Source organism: Takifugu rubripes, chromosome 8 (assembly GCF_901000725.2).
Source record: "Takifugu rubripes chromosome 8, fTakRub1.2, whole genome shotgun sequence".
NCBI lineage: Eukaryota > Metazoa > Chordata > Actinopteri > Tetraodontiformes > Tetraodontidae > Takifugu > Takifugu rubripes.
The window spans coordinates 14,461,763-14,478,298 of record NC_042292.1 but is presented as its reverse complement, the minus strand read 5'-3'; the positions used below and the strand labels follow the sequence as shown (position 1 = coordinate 14,478,298).

General features: G+C 44.5%; 2 protein-coding genes and 1 long non-coding RNA gene across 8 annotated transcripts in view; all 3 read right to left on the bottom strand.

The window, feature by feature from the left end:
* The window catches only part of LOC105419615 (uncharacterized), a 29,792-nt gene extending 25,072 nt beyond the window's left edge, over positions 1-4,720 (bottom strand). Inside the window, exons 1-10 of the mRNA XM_029841089.1 lie at positions 4,421-4,720; positions 4,289-4,324; positions 3,957-4,217; positions 3,298-3,564; positions 2,971-3,225; positions 2,617-2,898; positions 2,236-2,538; positions 1,754-2,026; positions 1,115-1,378; positions 919-1,040 (exon numbers count right to left, since the gene is read on the bottom strand). Coding sequence (XP_029696949.1) covers positions 919-1,040; positions 1,115-1,378; positions 1,754-2,026; positions 2,236-2,538; positions 2,617-2,898; positions 2,971-3,225; positions 3,298-3,564; positions 3,957-4,217; positions 4,289-4,324; positions 4,421-4,457 — 2,100 coding nt within the window. The 5' untranslated portion in view covers positions 4,458-4,720. The remainder of the gene's footprint in view (positions 1-918; positions 1,041-1,114; positions 1,379-1,753; positions 2,027-2,235; positions 2,539-2,616; positions 2,899-2,970; positions 3,226-3,297; positions 3,565-3,956; positions 4,218-4,288; positions 4,325-4,420) is intronic.
* Positions 4,721-4,822: 102 nt separating this feature from the next.
* Positions 4,823-16,526, bottom strand: LOC101064596 (Fc receptor-like protein 5). Of its 6 annotated transcripts, none has more exons than XM_029840742.1 (14): positions 15,845-16,526; positions 15,713-15,748; positions 15,381-15,641; positions 14,722-14,988; positions 14,395-14,649; positions 14,041-14,322; positions 13,660-13,962; positions 13,178-13,450; positions 12,539-12,802; positions 5,601-5,720; positions 5,428-5,520; positions 5,263-5,349; positions 5,128-5,190; positions 4,823-5,045 (listed from the first exon to the last, which is right to left on the bottom strand). In XM_029840742.1, the coding sequence occupies exons 1-14, from the start codon at positions 15,879-15,881 to the stop codon at positions 4,981-4,983; spliced, it is 2,406 nt and encodes an 801-aa protein (XP_029696602.1). In that variant the 5' UTR covers positions 15,882-16,526; the 3' UTR covers positions 4,823-4,980. The 6 variants fall into 6 exon arrangements, 4 of the variants coding, with proteins under 4 accessions (XP_029696602.1, XP_029696604.1, XP_029696601.1 ...); XM_029840741.1 differs by lacking the exons at positions 4,823-5,045; positions 5,128-5,190; positions 5,263-5,349; positions 5,428-5,520; positions 5,601-5,720 and adding exons at positions 10,851-11,783; positions 11,882-11,944; positions 12,017-12,103; positions 12,172-12,264; positions 12,345-12,464; XM_029840743.1 differs by lacking the exons at positions 4,823-5,045; positions 5,128-5,190; positions 5,263-5,349; positions 5,428-5,520; positions 5,601-5,720 and adding exons at positions 10,851-11,783; positions 11,882-11,944; positions 12,017-12,103; positions 12,172-12,264; positions 12,345-12,464 and having other exon boundaries at positions 14,758-14,988.
* LOC115250769 (uncharacterized) lies at positions 7,568-8,451 on the bottom strand. The gene is made up of 3 exons (XR_003889351.1): positions 8,362-8,451; positions 8,110-8,211; positions 7,568-8,025 (listed from the first exon to the last, which is right to left on the bottom strand). It is a non-coding gene; the product is annotated as an uncharacterized lncRNA (long non-coding RNA).
* Positions 16,527-16,536: the final 10 nt, after the last annotated feature.

The window sequence follows — 16,536 nt, the reverse complement described above, 5'->3', positions numbered from 1 at the left end:
GAATATTTAATAAACAGTATAGAGAGAGCAAAGAAATAACATTGAATTAGAGTTATTGATATACATAAAAATAAAGATCAGTAATTCTGACAGTCGGAATTGTATCAAGCACCACCTCCGTGTCTGACTGTTGGTGTGATGTTTCCAGGAAGTTTTCTCAAGTTTTCTTCGTTTTCTCTGAAATTTTGGGGGATGATCAAGGTTTTTTGTTTTTTTTTCTCCTTGTTGAATCCTGAAAACTGACCTGGACTGAGGTGAGGGGAGGGGAGGGGAGGGGAGGGGAGGGGAGGGGAGGGGGCTCCTGACTCTCAGTGAGTCAGGAGCCACTCTCACAGCGTTCTGGCTCCTCCTGTCTCAGTTCTCCACTTTCCCCTTGAGAAATGAAGCTGCTTGTTATATTTGTAGACCATGAAAGCTAGTTTGAAACATGCTGCTACTTACAGCAAAGGTTCTCACCTTGTTGACGCCTTCTGTGAAGGACACACACTGCTATTCCAGCAGCAACAGTTAGGACACAAACTAGGATTATTCGCATGAACGAGACGATACCTACAGGACCTGCAAACATAAAAATATAATGTTGCTGCAAGTGCCAGTGAGAGACTGGTGCATAAAGGAATTGCGTTTAAGAGCACACGAATGAGGGAAAGTTGATTTTAGAGCGAGAACTGTAGGTTATTAGGTTAGTGGAGGAAATCAGAAGAGTCTTACCATGTACCTGCAGAGTGACGGAGACTGATGGGTGTTGTTGCTCTGGTGGATTAGTAACGAGGATAAAACTTAATATACCAGAATCGCTGGGTTTAAGATTTTTCACTGTTAAACTGAAGTTTGTGATGTTCAGGTACAATCTGTCCTTCCACTGCCCAGAGTAAGTAACTTTACTCATTTACACTACTACTTGGATAAAGAAAACGCCCGTTTTGCATAGCGGCCCAGAACAAGGAGAAAGAGCACAAACAGAGTGATACCACAAACCAGTCCAACAGTCAACCACACAGGAAACGGAGAGCTTGGATGCTGCTGAGACAACACCAGCGCTACATAGATAATTCACGTTATTATTAATTCCCAACCTGTGCTGTGGTGGGCACACTTCTCACAACTCACTCACCTTTTATCGACATCCAGCTTGCTGGCGATGTTGAGCCTGCCGACCGCTGCATCCTGCCTTTCCTCCCACATTTGTAAAAACCTTCATCGGACTTTGAAACAGCAGGGATGAAAAACTCCCCCCGGGTGTCATTTTGGATGAGTTTGTCATTTTTGTAGAAAGAAATAACAGCAAGGTTTAGTTCTGTCGTCCACTTGCACCGGAGGGTGACGGGCTGTCCCTCAGTCACAGGGTGAACGGGAAAGTCCACGATAGTATTGTTATCTGGAAAAAGGGAATTATATTGCATTTCTGGTAACTGGGTGTCTTGCTGCATAATTCATTTACACTTTAATGATTAGTCACACGAGATATTTAATTATCTAACTTGTATGAACACTAAGCCTCACCCTCTTTAATTGCTTCTAGAAATAAGCCTTAGACTTTAACTAGCTTTAAACCGTCCAGAAAAACCAAGCATGTCCTGATCAAGCAACATCTTATGATCTAGAGAAAGCTTGCTTGCATGCTAAGCTAGCAGCTGATGCCCTTGGGGTAGATTGCCTCTGAAAAGTGATGACATATGCTCAAATCATTCCAATAAATTTAGTTGAAATAGTGTCGTGTAATGTAGGTAAGAAAGTGGTAAAACAGACTCACAGGTTCCGGTGATGTTGACTGCATTACTGAAGAGTCCTGTTGCGGTCTCACACCAGTACACCCCGTCGATGAATGACTGCCCATTGATGTAGCATGTGGGTCCAGTCATTGACCCCCAGGTGGCGCAACGGGTCAGGTAACCATAGGAGGAAAACCTATTGACTGTCCACTCAGCTGAGTCTCCGGCGCAGGTCAGCGACAGCGACATTGTGTCCGTGATAAAGTGTTGTGCTCGGTCAGGGCTCACGGAGAGGGTCGCTGCAGACTGAACATCTCAAAAACAAAATATATTAAGTCAGCATGAACATAGTCTAGGTGAAAGATACCAACACTGACGATACCAAACTACTAAACTAGATGCAAAACTTCACCTTGGCTAATTAGCAGAAATGAATTTTCAAACTAAGTACAATTATTATAAAGACAGCTTAATATTTGTTCTGTTTTGTAGGGGAAAACCAAAACCAAAGATAAATCCTCACCTCCAGACCAGACAAACTTTACTTTACTGTTGTAAGTGAACGATTGAGGATTTCCTCTTGCAGCTCTACAGACATATCCTGCCGTCTGTGTCTGTCCGTAAACAATAAAATAAGGCTGTTCGGTCCCATTGCTGCTGCCAGGTAACGGTTCCATGGTGTAAAGCATGGTGGGTAAATTGGGAATGGCCTTGTACCAGTAGAACCTCCAACCCACATCTGGATATTTGACACTGCAGTTCAGGGTAACAGAGTCTCCAGAACTCAGCCATGATGGAGACACTGTGAGGTTAGGTACCAGTTTATCTGCAGACATTCGGACAAAACCGACCAGTGTTATTTGTGGACAAATGTCTCATACATGAGTGTGTCTAAAGGACTTACTGTTGGACACTCTTAGATTAAAGGCAGGGCTCCGTGCCGTCGACGACGTTTCGTTCTTCATTTGGCCCAAACACCTGTAATACCCATTGTGCGATCCTGTAGCGTAGTTGATTCTGTATTCATTTTTAGACTGAATGTCAATGGCGTTGGTGTTGGGGACTGCCCATTGATAGATCCATTCGAAATCCTCTCCACCTTCAATTTGACACCAGAGCGTGAGTGCCTCCCCGTAGTATATCTCCGGCCAGCTGGGCTGCAGGGTCACCACAGCTGCGCTTGTAACTGAAAGCGTTTAAAAATCACATCATTTGCCTTAATTGTGTTTTGATTCCAATTTATCAATATTGCCTATACCGATTGGGTTACTGTACTCGGTGTAGTAAACCGGGTTTCCTCTTCCTCCCCTGCACCAGTACACGCCCCCCTGTGATGTGCTGATTCTGTCATTTGAGAGGAAGGCCACATCTTGTGCGGTTAAGCTATCCTTTTTCTTGCCTCTATACCAGAAGAACTTCCAACCATGGGATGGTATAATGGTAGAACACGTCAGGGTGACCTTTCCTCCAGCTGCAGCTTCATCTTTCCTTAGTTCTGCTTTTGGTCTGTATGCTGTGGACGTCAGAGCAACCGGAATAGTTAGCATCCATCAGTTCAACCCAGAGCGGCTGTAGTATTACTTACGCTCCACTTTCACCCTTATCGGTTGGGATTCATCACCCGTGCCGAGTTTGCACGTGTAAGAGCTGTCGGACTGTAGCTGGATGCCAATTTCAGCAGCATTTTCTGACATCATCAGCGTCCGCTGGTTTGGGTCCGTTACGATGAGTGACCTGTTCTTGTAGAAGGTGGCTGTTGTCATGTCTGTCTGAAGCTGGTGCCGACAGCGCAGGGGCACCGTTTCACCTCGATACAATATGGCCGCCGGGTGTTGGAGGATCAAATTCCTGTCTGCCAACACAACTGTGTCATGTAGGTTGTTGCGCTTTCACCATTCATTTAAATGCTGTTAAGAAATAGCTGCGCTAATACAAGTAACTTTTATGCAACTTCTTTGCTAGTTTTTAGCCACTAAAGAGAGGCTAAAATATGATACTAAAATGCTTCCTGTCATTCTGGTGAATGCTCCAGCTCTTCTCTTGTTTAGCAGCTGTCTTAGCACTTCTCTTGTTTTCGGTTTTTATTTATTTATTTTTTTGCCACGAATAACACCCAAAACCACCTTAAGATGAAACCAAAACACTTATAAAGGTCTAAATTCTGATCAGGTGCAGATCTCAAACTAGATGTAAAATCTAGCTGCTTGAAAGTAAAACCTGCAATTATAGCTCAACAGGACTTACCTGATACAGTGAGAGAAACTACATTAGACTCCTTTGTAGTTCTTCTCTGTATATTAAAACCAATGCAGGCGTATTGTCCCCCCTGGTTTGTTGTCAGCAGTTTTACCATGTGGGTCTTGAGTCTGCTAAATAGGTAAAGTTCCTGACCATCCTTCCTTATTGCATAATGCCAGTCTGCGTCTTTTCCTTCTCTCATGTCACACATGAGCTTCACGGACTCGCCGGTGAAAAAAGTGGACCAGTCTGGCTCCACAGTCAGCACTAGAGGCCAACAGAAGCATGGGGTGAAGCTAAAGGAGACAGGAACGACACTGGCGAAGACGCAACCTTACCTTGAAGTTGTCCATGGAGCGGCAACATCATCAGCACTAAAAAATTCAGATATTTCCCAAATCAAACTGGGAACACATCAGGTGTTTAACATGCTGACAGTATGAAAGGTCTCTGGTCCTACTGGTACTTACAGAAAAGCCCCAGCAGGTGTGGAAAAGCCTGTCCCATTTTAAAATCCAGCACTGAGATGTGTGCAAATTTGAGCAGAATGAGCACCAAACGTTCTCAGGAAGTGTTGACTATATACTGGGGTAGACTGTTCTCGACTTCTTGTGTCAGCGCTTCCTTCCTCTTTTAACTGATCTTGACTTTTATTTTGGTCTTTGAGTCTCAACTTTAAATAGCTGTTTAAACTCCATCGCCAACATAAAAATCAGAAATCCACCAATCACCAGTTGGTCTCAGATGGGATTGAGCCTTTCCGTACTGGGCACGGAATGGACAACAACAGTTGGAGAGGGTTTGCTGGGATTACATCATTTAAGCCCTTGAAAACTGGAAGTAATGATTGGAAAATATTGCAGTATTTCCTATTTAATGTCTTTGTGCTACTTCCTTTTTTTAGTCATATTTCCAACACAGCAACTTATAAACATGAAAATAAATCACACTTGCAAAACCTGATGAACATCTTTCAAAATATACACGTCTGTGCGAAGTAATTTTACATGTATTTGCAACACTGATTTTTTCACATTTTCTGCTTTTTCTTCACTTCGGAATAAACAGTCTCATCCTGTGCAGACTGCGATTTCCCTACAAGGAGATCAATTTTTTTTATTATATTGTTTAAGAATTATTATTTTACAATCGTGTGCGTGTGTGTGTGAGGTGTCACCTGCGGTGGACTGGATTGCCACGTTTGAATAAACCACACTCTCTTCGGAATTTGGATTCCTCCCTATCGGAAGAATCACACACGTCTTTAAAGTGCAACGGCGCTACTTTCTGAACTTTTTGAGAACTTACTCACCTCCCTCAGCAGATTTTTTGAGAAAAATCAAACCATATTCGACCTCAGCAGGATCAGCTGTAACAGAAGCCCTGTTTTTGGCCGATCCTAGTGCGGAAAATTACATTAAAAAATGTTTTTAATGCGCCAAAGACCGATCAAAAAGGCACGTAAATGTGCTCTGACCATTTGGAGGAGCTGGATCTGTGTTGTTGAGGTTTGTCTTGTGGTCTGGACCAGAATGTCCGTTGGTGTTTGGGGACCTGATGGGCCACAACTCTGCAAAATACAGCAAATTATTTGTTATTTGGGTGCTTCCTTCTTTAATTTTATGGGCTACTTGGATAAAGAAAACTCACGTTTTGCATAGCGGCCCAGAACAAGGAGAAAGAGCACAAACAGAGTGATACCACAAACCAGTCCAACAGTCAACCACACAGGAAACAGAGAGCTTGAACGCCGCTGAGACAACACCGCCGCTACATAGATAATTCACATTATTATTAATTCTTCAGCAACACTTTCACAACTTTTTTTACAGAAATCCAGTTTGAGTCAGAGAAGCTGACCAACGCTCAAACAACATGGCGGTCTATAGAGCCGATCATATTGCTAAATGTACAAGATGAATCCTAGCAGCACAGGGTCCAACTCCCTAGCAACCAAATTAAGCAACCAGGCTAAAAACAGGAACAACCAGAAGGGCGTTGCAGGTCAGGGGTGCTCAAGCTTTATAGCCTGAGACTTTTAAAAATGACAGTCAAAATTATCTACTGACATCTTAGTTGTATATATCACCATTAACACCCAAAATAGAGTGCAGAGTCACTAGTTTTCAGCCTTTATTAATCAGTCAACCAGACAGGAACACAGGTTGTGTGATAACCACAACTTGCTCAAAAAACCTGTCGCCCACGTGAAACAACCAACATCTCTCGATCTCAGTCCTCTTCACACGCGTTCCAACGCTGATTATCTGGTCAAGACAAGACAAATAAGCAGAAGAACAGAATACATGTGACATACATGCACACACACACACACACACACACACACACTGGTGGAGTCAGCAGCGACAAAATCTCCCATTTCTAAGAAAAATACGAAAGGTTGTTATTATTAGATTAGGTCTGTGTGTGTGTGTGTGTGTGTGTGTGTGTGTGTGTGTGTGTGTGTGTGTGTGTGTGTGTGTGTGTGTGTGTGGGTGTGTGTGTGGGTGGGGTGACAGATACGGATATTTATAGAAACACGGAACCGAGTTCAATTGCGATTGCTTCAATTCAGGACGCATTAGTTGCCAATTAAAGAACGATTCCGTATTTTACGGGACTGGTGGCATCTGTAGATTAATGTCGATACTGGCTTGATACTTGCGCGGTTTCTACGCGGTTTACTGCGCATGTGCAGCGTCCAGGTGTCCAGCCACTCACACGTGGGGAGTTTATTTATTGGAGTTTACCTGTAATATTTGGCGCTTCGTCATATGAACTACCCGCAGTGTAATTTAAAGTAGTCACTGAAACGTGGAAGCTGTTTATTCTTATCCAAATCTGAGAGAATATGTGCCGGTATCGTGTTGGGGGGGGGCCCTGACATCCACTAAAGTGGACTCAGAGCACACCTGCAGAGTGTCTGACCTGGACCAGAGTTGAGCAGAAGTGGCTTCTCTTAGTGGTAGAAAATGAGATCACAGGTAGGAAAAAATGACTGAATTTTTCAGATCATCGTGAAAATGTCTTTCTAAATCTGGCTTTGCTAGCTAGTTGTAATGTACAAACCTGTGACCACATAGCAACAGCAGTCATGAAACAGTCAGTAACATACACTCGGCATATTTGCATTTTGAAACTGTTCCTTGAAGCCATGTTTGTGACTTTATTTTTGATGCACTTCCTGTTTTCTTTTTTTTTTAGCTTTATTTATCGCAAAGAACCAAAGCACAGGACTGTGATGCTGATGCTGCTTCTGTGGTGACACAAAGGTCTACACAAGGTACGGTACAACACTCAACTCTAGATCTGGATCGCCATTTCTTTTGTCATTTACTGTGAAAAATATTGGCAGTCTGACTGGTTTGCCACCTGGCACAGGTAAGGTCAGCCACTCACGTCCCAAATAAGGAGAAATGTTTATCTAAGAGAGAATGAGAATAAATGACCATATATCAAAAACTGAGACCATAACACCTGCAGATGTGCTTCCAGATAACAGATATGCACATATTACCAGTAGTTGACAGTCGATGTCTTTATTTTACTTTTTTATAGTGTATTAATTTGGAAGTTATAGTTTTAACTCGGCAACTTAAACACGATAACCATAAAACTGAATCCAAAACTTTTTTAATTTTCTGTGTACAAACAGGTCATTTCAAATATCATGCAGGACAGGAAACATTTTTTTAATAATGTATACGATGGAATATTTAATAAACAGTATAGAGAGAGCAAAGAAATAACATTGAATTAGAGTTATTGATATACATAAAAATAAAGATCAGTAATTCTGACAGTCGGAATTGTATCAAGCACCACCTCCGTGTCTGACTGTTGGTGTGATGTTTCCAGGAAGTTTTCTCAAGTTTTCTTCGTTTTCTCTGAAATTTTGGGGGATGATCAAGGTTTTTTGTTTTTTTTTCTCCTTGTTGAATCCTGAAAACTGACCTGGACTGAGGTGAGGTGAGGTGAGGGGAGGGGAGGGGAGGGGAGGGGGCTCCTCACTCTGTGAGTCAGAAGCCACTCTCACAGCGTTCTGGCTCCTCCTGTCTCAGTTCTCCACTTTCCCCTTGAGAAATGAAGCTGCTTGTTATATTTGTATACCATGAAAGCTAGTTTGAAACATGCTGCTACTTGCAGCAAAGGTTCTCACCTTGTTGAGGCCTTCTGTGAAGGACACACACTGCTATTCCAGCAGCAACAGTTAGGACACAAACTAGGATTATTCGCATGAATGAGACGATACCTACAGGACCTGCAAACATAAAAATATAATGTTGCTGCAAGTGCCGGTGAGAGACTGGTGCATAAAGGAATTGCTCTTTCCAACATGAATAGACCAGTTCTCTGGTTGGTTCATGGGTTTCTCAACTACAGCAGACACACATCAAACTTCTCTACACACCACTTGAGTCCGCCGCTGCTTCTCCAGTCTGGCTGACGCACTTCAACACTTTGGACGCCGACACCTCACTGACAAACACCTTGTTCAGACATAAAGGCGTCCACATGTGTTCTGGACACTCGTGTGAAGAGAGGGGCGGAGCTGTCAACTGATCACCACCTGGTGGTGAGTTGGCTCCGATGGTGGGGAAGGATGCCGGACAGACCTGGCAGGCCCAAACGTGTTGTGAGGATCTGCTGGGAACGTCTGGCGGAGTCCCCTGTCAGAAGGAGCTTCAACTCACGCCTCCGGGAGAGCTTTGACCATGTCCCGGGGGAGGCGGGGGACATTGAGTCCGAGTGGACCATGTTCCGTGCCTCCATTGTTGAGGCGACTGACCGATGCTGTGGCCGCAAGGTGGTTGGTGCCTGTCGTGGCGGCAATGCCCGAACCCGCTGGTGGACACCAGCGGTGAGGGATGCCGTCAAACTGAAGAAGGAGTCGTATCGGGCCTTACTGGCCTGTGGGACTCCTGTGGCAGCAGATGGGTACCGGCGTGCCAAGTGGAGTGCAGCTACGGCAGTTGCCGAGGCAAAGATCCGGGCATGGGAAGAGTTCAGTGAGGCCATGGAGAACGACTTTCGGACGGCCTCGAAAAGGTTCTGGACCACCATCCGGCGTCTGAGGGGGGGGAAGCAGTGCACTGTTAACACTGTGGATAGTCGAACTTTGGATTCAGGAGGAGCAATGTGGTTTTCATCCTTGGCGTGGAACAGTGGACCAGCTCTACACCCTCAGCAGGGTCCTCGAGGGTGCATGGGAGTTTGCCCAACCAGTCCACATGTGTTTTGTGGACTTCTAGAAGGCATTCGACCGTGTCCCTCGGGGGGTCCTGTGGGGGGTTCTCCGAAAGTATGGGGTGCCGGGCCCCCTGATATGGGCCGTCCGCTCCCTGTACGATCGGTGCCAGTGTTTGGTCCGAATTGCTGGCAGTAAGTCGAACTCGTTTCCGGTGAGGGTTGGCCTCCGCCAGGGCTGCCCTTTGTCACCGATTCTGTTCATAATTTTTATGGACAGAATTTCTAGGTGCAGTCATGGTGTTGAGGGGGTCCGGTTTGGTGACCTCAGGATCGGGTCTCTGCTTTTTGCAGATGATGTGGTCCTGTTGGCGTCATCGGCCCGTGACCTCCAACTATCACTGGATCGGTTCGCCGCCGCATGTGAAGCGGCTGGGATGAAAATCAGCACCTCCAAATCCGAGGCCATGGTTATCAACCGGAAAAAGGTGGAGTGCCTTCTCCGGGTCAAGGAGGAGATCCTGCCCCAAGTGGAGGAGTTCAAGTACCTCGGGGTCTTGTTCACGAGTGAGGGAAGAATGGAGCGGGAGATCGACAGGCGGATCGGTGCGGCATCCGCAGTAATGCGGACTCTGCACTGGTCCGTAGTGGTGAAGAGAGAGCTGAGCCGAAAGGCAAAGCTCTCGATTTACTGGTCGATCTTTGTTCCTACCCTCACCTATGGTCATGAGCTTTGGGTAATGACCGAAAGAACAAGATCACGGGTACAAGCGGCCGAAATGAGCTTCCTCCGTAGGGTGGCTGGGCTCTCCCTTAGAGATAGGGTGAGAAGCTCTGCCATCCGGGAGGAGCTCGGAGTAGAGTCGCTGCTCCTCCGCGTTGAGTGGAGCCAGATGAGGTGGCTTGGGCATCTAGTTAGGATGCCCCCTGGACGCCTCCCTGGTGAGGTGTTCAGGGCATGTCCCTCCGGTAGGAGACCCCCGGGAAGACCCAGGACACGTTGGAGAGACTATGTCTCTCGACTGGCCTGGGAACGCCTGGGGATCCCCCCGGATGAGCTGGAAGAAGTAGCTGGGGAGAGGGAAGTCTGGGCTTCTCTCCTTAGGCTGCTGCCCCCGCGACCCGACCCCAGATAAGCGGTAGAGGATGGATGGATGGATGGATAGATGGATGGATGGATGGTCGGTCGGTCGGTCGGTCGGTCGGTCGGTCCGCTGCGTCAAACACAGCCATTAAATATAAAAGCAGAAGAATGACACTGACCAGAGTTGGTAGAAAAGCTAAAAACTCTCTAAAACCAGATTGTGCTTTTCCAGAAAATGACCGTAAATGATCTTCTCAAGGATTTTTGAAAGAAATGGCGGTCGTGGGCCTGAAGTTTGATAGAGTTGTGGGGTCCAGGGCTGGTTTCTTAATCAGAGGCTTGACCACTGCATGTTTAAGCATTTTGGGGAAAGTTGGAGAGTACAGAGCCCTATTTAGACCAGCGAAGACTGATGGAAAGACCTCTTTAAAGAGTCGAAGAGGGACCGCATCACTCGGGGACCTGGAAGGTTTCAGGTGGCCAACAATCTCCTCCAGGACGGACATGATAACAGGTTGCTGGAGGGGTCAGAGGCGGGAAATGTGACTGAAGCTCTTGAAGAGTAAGTGGTGTGTGTTTGTGGGCCGCACTCAAAGCAAACAAACCAAGAAGCAAAACAAAAACAACTGTTAAGATTGCAGATTAATTGTTTTTAATGGTTCTAAGGAAAGTCATGAAACAGCCTCTATTGTTCTTTCTATGGAGATCAAAATTGTTGTTGTGAAAGATGGTGGCGTTTATTCTGGTGGTTGTTGGTAGAATAGCGTCATCTGTTGGACGTAATTTAACAATAAGCAATGACCACAGTCGCCTTGCTCTCCCCCTTTTGTCATAAGGCCCCCAATTTGAAAAGCACTACACTGATGTCTGCACAGCACAATCAACAATTGCACACTTTTAGCTGCACGTTGAACACATGATTGTTTTTATTGAAGCCAAACCATAGGGCAGTGACTATGTATTTTTGTGGTTACAGACAGGCGTACGTGTGCATTGCATTCAAGAGTTGACGGAGTCACACGCAGCACGTCCATACATGAAATAAGTCAAGTGGCAAGTAATGATTGGAAAATATTGCAGTTTTTCCTATTTAATGTCTCTGTGCTACTTCCTTTTTTTAGTCATATTTCCAACACAGCAACTTATAAACATGAAAATAAATCACACTTGCAAAACCTGATGAACATCTTTCAAAATATACACGTCTGTGCGAAGTAATTTTACATGTATTTGCAACACTGATTTTATTTAATGGGTAAGACATAATATATGTCCATAATGTCCATGTTCAGGCAGTTTCCTCTTAGAAACAGCAAAAAAGATTAAAAAAATAAAAAAATATAACCACGTATCATGGGGTTAATTAAATTAAATAGCGTGGGGTTAATTAAAGTGTTATAAAAAGGTTCACCGCCAGAGGGAGACAAAACCATTACTATAACAATCACATCTGTCAACAAACTGCATTTTTTTAAAAGCAATAATTAACCCTAACAATCACATTTTCTGCTTTTCCTTCACTTCGGAATAAACAGCCTCATCCTGTGCAGACTGTGATTTCCCTACAAGGAGATCAAATTTTTTTATTATATTGTTTAAGAATTATTATTTTACAATCGTGTGTGTGTGTGTGTGTGTGTGTGTGTGTGTGAGGTGTCACCTGCGGTGGACTGGATTGCCACGTTTGAATAAACCACACTCTCTTCGGAATTTGGATTCCTCCCTATCGGAAGAATCACACACGTCTTTAAAGTGCGACGGCGCTACTTTCTGAACTTTCTGAGAACTTACTCACCTCCTTCAGCAGATTTTTTGAGAAAAATCAAAGCATATTCGACCTCAGCAGGATCAGCTGTAACAGAAGCCCTGTTTTTGGCCGATCCTAGTGCAGAAAATTACATTAAAAAATTTTAATGCGCCGATCAAAAAGGCACGTAAATGTGCTCTGACCATTTGGAGGAGCTGGATCTGTGTCGTTAAGGTTTGTTTTGTGGTCTGGACCAGAATGTCCGTTGGTGTTTGGGGACCTGATGGGCCACAACTCTGCAAAATACAGCAAATTATTTGTTATTTGGCTGCTTCCTTCTTTAATTTTATGGGCTACTTGGATAAAGAAAACTCACGTTTTGCATAGCGGCCCAGAACAAGGAGAAAGAGCACAAACAGAGTGATACCACAAACCAGTCCAACAGTCAACCACACAGGAAACGGAGAGCTTGGATGCTGCTGAGACAACACCGCCGCTACATAGATAATTCACATTATTATTAATTCCCAACCTGTGCTGTGGTGGGCACACTTCTCACAACTCACTCACCTTTTATCGACATCCAGCTTGCTGGCGATGTTGAGCCTGCCGACCGCTGCATCCTGCCTTTCCTCCCACATTTGTAAAAACCTTCATCGGACTTTGAAACAGCAGGGATGAAAAACTCCCCCTGGGTGTCATTTTGGATGAGTTTGTCATTTTTGTAGAAAGAAATAACAGCAAGGTTTAGTTCTGTCTTCCACTTGCACCGGAGGGTGACGGGCTGTCCCTCAGTCACAGGGTGAACGGGAAAGTCCACGATGGCATTGTTATCTGGAAAAAGGGAATTATATTGCATTTCTGGTAATTGGGTGTCTTGCTGCATAATTCATTTACACTTTAATGATTAGTCACACGAGATATTTAATTGTCTAATTTGTATGAACACTAAGCCTCACCCTCTTTAATTGCTTCTAGAAATAAGCCTTAGACTTTAACTAGCTTTAAACCATCCAGAAAAACCAAGCATGTCCTGATCAAGCAACATCTTATGATCTAGAGAAAGCTTGCTTGCATGCTAAGCTTGCAGCTGATGCCCTTGGGGTAGATTGCCTCTGAAAAGTGATGACATATGCTCAAATCATTCCAATAAATTTAGTTGAAATAGTGTTGTGTAATGTAGGTAAGAAAGTGGTAAAACAGACTCACGGGATCTGGTGATGTTGACTGCATTACTGAAGAGTCCTGTTGCGGTCTCACACCAGTACACCCCGTCGATGAATAACTGCCCATTGATGTAGCATGTGGGTCCAGTCATTGACCCCCAGGTGGCGCAACGGGTCAGGTAACCGGAGGAGGAAAACCTATTGACTGTCCACTCAGCTGAGTCTCCGGCGCAGGTCAGCGACAGCGACATTGTGTCCGTGATAAAGTGTTGTGCTCGGTCAGGGCTCACGGAGAGGGTCGCTGCAGACTCAACATCTCAAAAACAAAATATATTAAGTCAGCATGAACATAGTCTAGGTGAAAGATACCAACACTGACGATACCAAACTACTAAACTAGATGCAAAACTTCACCTTGGCTAATTAGCAGAAATGAATTTTCAAACTAAGTACAATTATTATAAAGACAGCTTAATATTTGTTCTGTTTTGTAGGGGAAAACCAAAACCAAAGATAAATCCTCACCTCCAGACCAGACAAACTTTACTTTACTGTTGAAAGTGAACGATTGAGGATTTCCTCTTGCAGCTCTACAGACATATCCTGCCGTCTGTGTCTGTCCGTAAACAATTAAATAAGGCTGTTCGGTCCCATTGCTGCTGCCAGGTAACGGTTCCATGGTGTAAAACTTGATGGGTAAATTGGGAATGGCCTTGTACCAGTAGAACCTCCAACCCACATCTGGATATTTGACACTGCAGTTCAGGGTAACAGAGTCTCCAGAACTCAGCCATGATGGAGACACTGTGAGGTTAGGTACCAGTTTATCTGCAGACATTCGGACAAAACCGACCAGTGTTATTTGTGGACAAATGTCTCATACATGAGTGTGTCTAAAGGACTTACAGTTGGACACTCTTAGATTAAAGGCAGGGCTCCATGCCGTCGACGACGTTTCGTTCTTCATTTGGCCCAAACAACTGTAATACCCATTGTGCGATCCTGTAGCGTAGTTGATTCTGTATTCATTTTTAGACTGAATGTCAATGGCGTTGGCGTTGGGGACTGCCCATTGATAGATCCATTCGAAATCCTCTCCACCTTCAATTCTACACCAGAGCGTGAGTGCCTCCCCGTAGTATATCTCCGGCCAGCTGGGCTGCAGGGTCACCGCAGCTGCGCTTGTAACTGAAAGCGTTTAAAAATCACATCATTTGCCTTAATTGTGTTTTGATTCCAATTTATCAATATTGCCTATACCGATTGGGTTACTGTACTCGGTGTAGTAAACCGGGTTTCCTCTTCCTCCCCTGCACCAGTACACGCCCCCCTGTGATGTGCTGATTCTGTCATTTGAGAGGAAGGCCACATCTTGTGCGGTTAAGCTATCCTTTTTCTTGCCTCTATACCAGAAGAACTTCCAACCATGGGATGGTATAATGGTAGAACACGTCAGGGTGACCTTTCCTCCAGCTGCAGCTTCATCTTTCCTTAGTTCTGCTTTTGGTCTGTATGCTGTGGACGTCAGAGCAACCGGAATAGTTAGCATCCATCAGTTCAACCCAGAGCGGGTGTAGTATTACTTACGCTCCACTTTCACCCTTATCGGTTGGGATTCATCACCCGTGCCGAGTTTGCACGTGTAAGAGCTGTCGGACTGTAGCTGGATGCCAATTTCAGCAGCATTTTCTGACATCATCAGCGTCCGCTGGTTTGGGTCCGTTACGATGAGTGACCTGTTCTTGTAGAAGGTGGCTGTTGTCATGTCTGTCTGAAGCCGGTGCCGACAGCGCAGGGGCACCGTTTCACCTCGATACAATATGGCCGCCGGGTGTTGGAGGATCAAATTCCTGTCTGCCAACACAACTGTGTCATGTAGGTTGGTGCGCTTTCACCATTCATTTAAATACTGTTAAGAAATAGCTGCGCTAATACAAGTAACTTTTATGCAACTTCTTTGCTAGTTTTTAGCCACTAAAGAGAAGCTAAAATATGATACTAAAATGCTTCCTGTCATTCTGGGGAATGCTCCAGCTGTTCTCTTGTTTAGCAGCTGTCTTAGCCCTTCTCTTGTTTTTGGTTTTTATTTATTTATTTTTTTGCCATGAATAACACCCAAAACCACCTTAAGATGAAACCAAAACACTTATAAAGGTCTAAATTCTGATCAGGTGCAGATCTCAAACTAGATGTAAAATCTAGCTGCTTGAAAGTAAAACCTGCAATTATAGCTCAACAGGACTTACCTGATACAGTGAGAGAAACTACATTAGACTCCTTTGTAGTTCTTCTCTGTATATTAAAACCAATGCAGGCGTATTGTCCACCCTGGTTTGTTGTCAGCAGTTGTACCATGCGGGTCTTGAGTGTGCTAAATGGGTAAAGTTCCTGACGATCCTTCACCATTGCATAATACCAGTCTGCGTCTTTTCCTTCTCTCATGTCACACATGAGCTTCACGGACTCGCCGGTGAAAAAAGTGGACCAGTCTGGCTCCACAGTCAGCACTAGAGGCCAACAGAAGCATGGGGTGAAGCTAAAGGAGACAGGAACGACACTGGCGAAGACGCAACCTTACCTTGAAGTTGTCCATAGAGCGGCAACATCATCAGCACTAAAAAATTCAGATAATTCCCAAATCAAACTGGGAACACATCAGGTGTTTAATATGCTGACAGTATGAAAGGACTCTGGTCCTACTGGTACTTACAGAAAAGCCCCAGCAGGTGTGGAAAAGCCTGTCCCATTTTAAAATCCAGCACTGAGATGTGTGCAAATTTGAGCAGAATGAGCACCAAACGTTCCCATCTGAGGAGAAATCAGGAAGTGTTGACTATATACTGGGGTAGACTCTTCTCAACTTCTTGTGTCAGTGCTTCCTTCCTTTTTTAACTTACCGGTATCTTGATTTTTATTTTGGTCTTTGACTCTCAACTTTAAATAGCTGTTTAAACTCCATCGCCAACATAAAAACAATCAGAAATCCACCAATCACCAGTTGGTCTCAGATGGGATTGAGCCTTTCCGTACTGGGCACGGAATGGACAACAACAGTTGGAGAGGGTTTGCTGGGATTACATCATTTAAGCCCTTGAAAACTGGATTTAGCTAACTGGTTTGAATGCCGTGACTATGATCATCCAGTAGGTTCCTGTTTGGTTTCATCAACTTAAATAAATTTACATTTTTTGTAAAATCCGAGTTTCATGTTAAGACAAAGCTGTTTTACAGGAAATGACTGTGTAAAGTCTTCTCATATGTTTCATCTGATTATCCAAATTTAACCTTTAGTCTTTTTTATCAGCCTGTCTCCTACCACTCTTCTTCCTTCTCTGATTTTAAACACTCTCTAAACATAATGGGCTTTAGCCTGTGTCCATTCCTATGGTCTGTACCAGGACG

Excerpts from the sequence above, each read along its gene's own strand:
- LOC101064596 (XM_029840742.1), bottom strand. The coding sequence starts at position 15,881 with ATGGGACAGGCTTTTCCACACCTGCTGGGGCTTTTCT. Across the intron at positions 15,749-15,844 it reads ACACCTGCTGGGGCTTTTCT|TGCTGATGATGTTGCCGCTC; the intron begins GTAAGTACCAGT and ends TGAATTTTTTAG. Across the intron at positions 14,323-14,394 it reads CGAGTACAGTAACCCAATCG|TTACAAGCGCAGCTGCGGTG; the intron begins GTATAGGCAATA and ends AAACGCTTTCAG.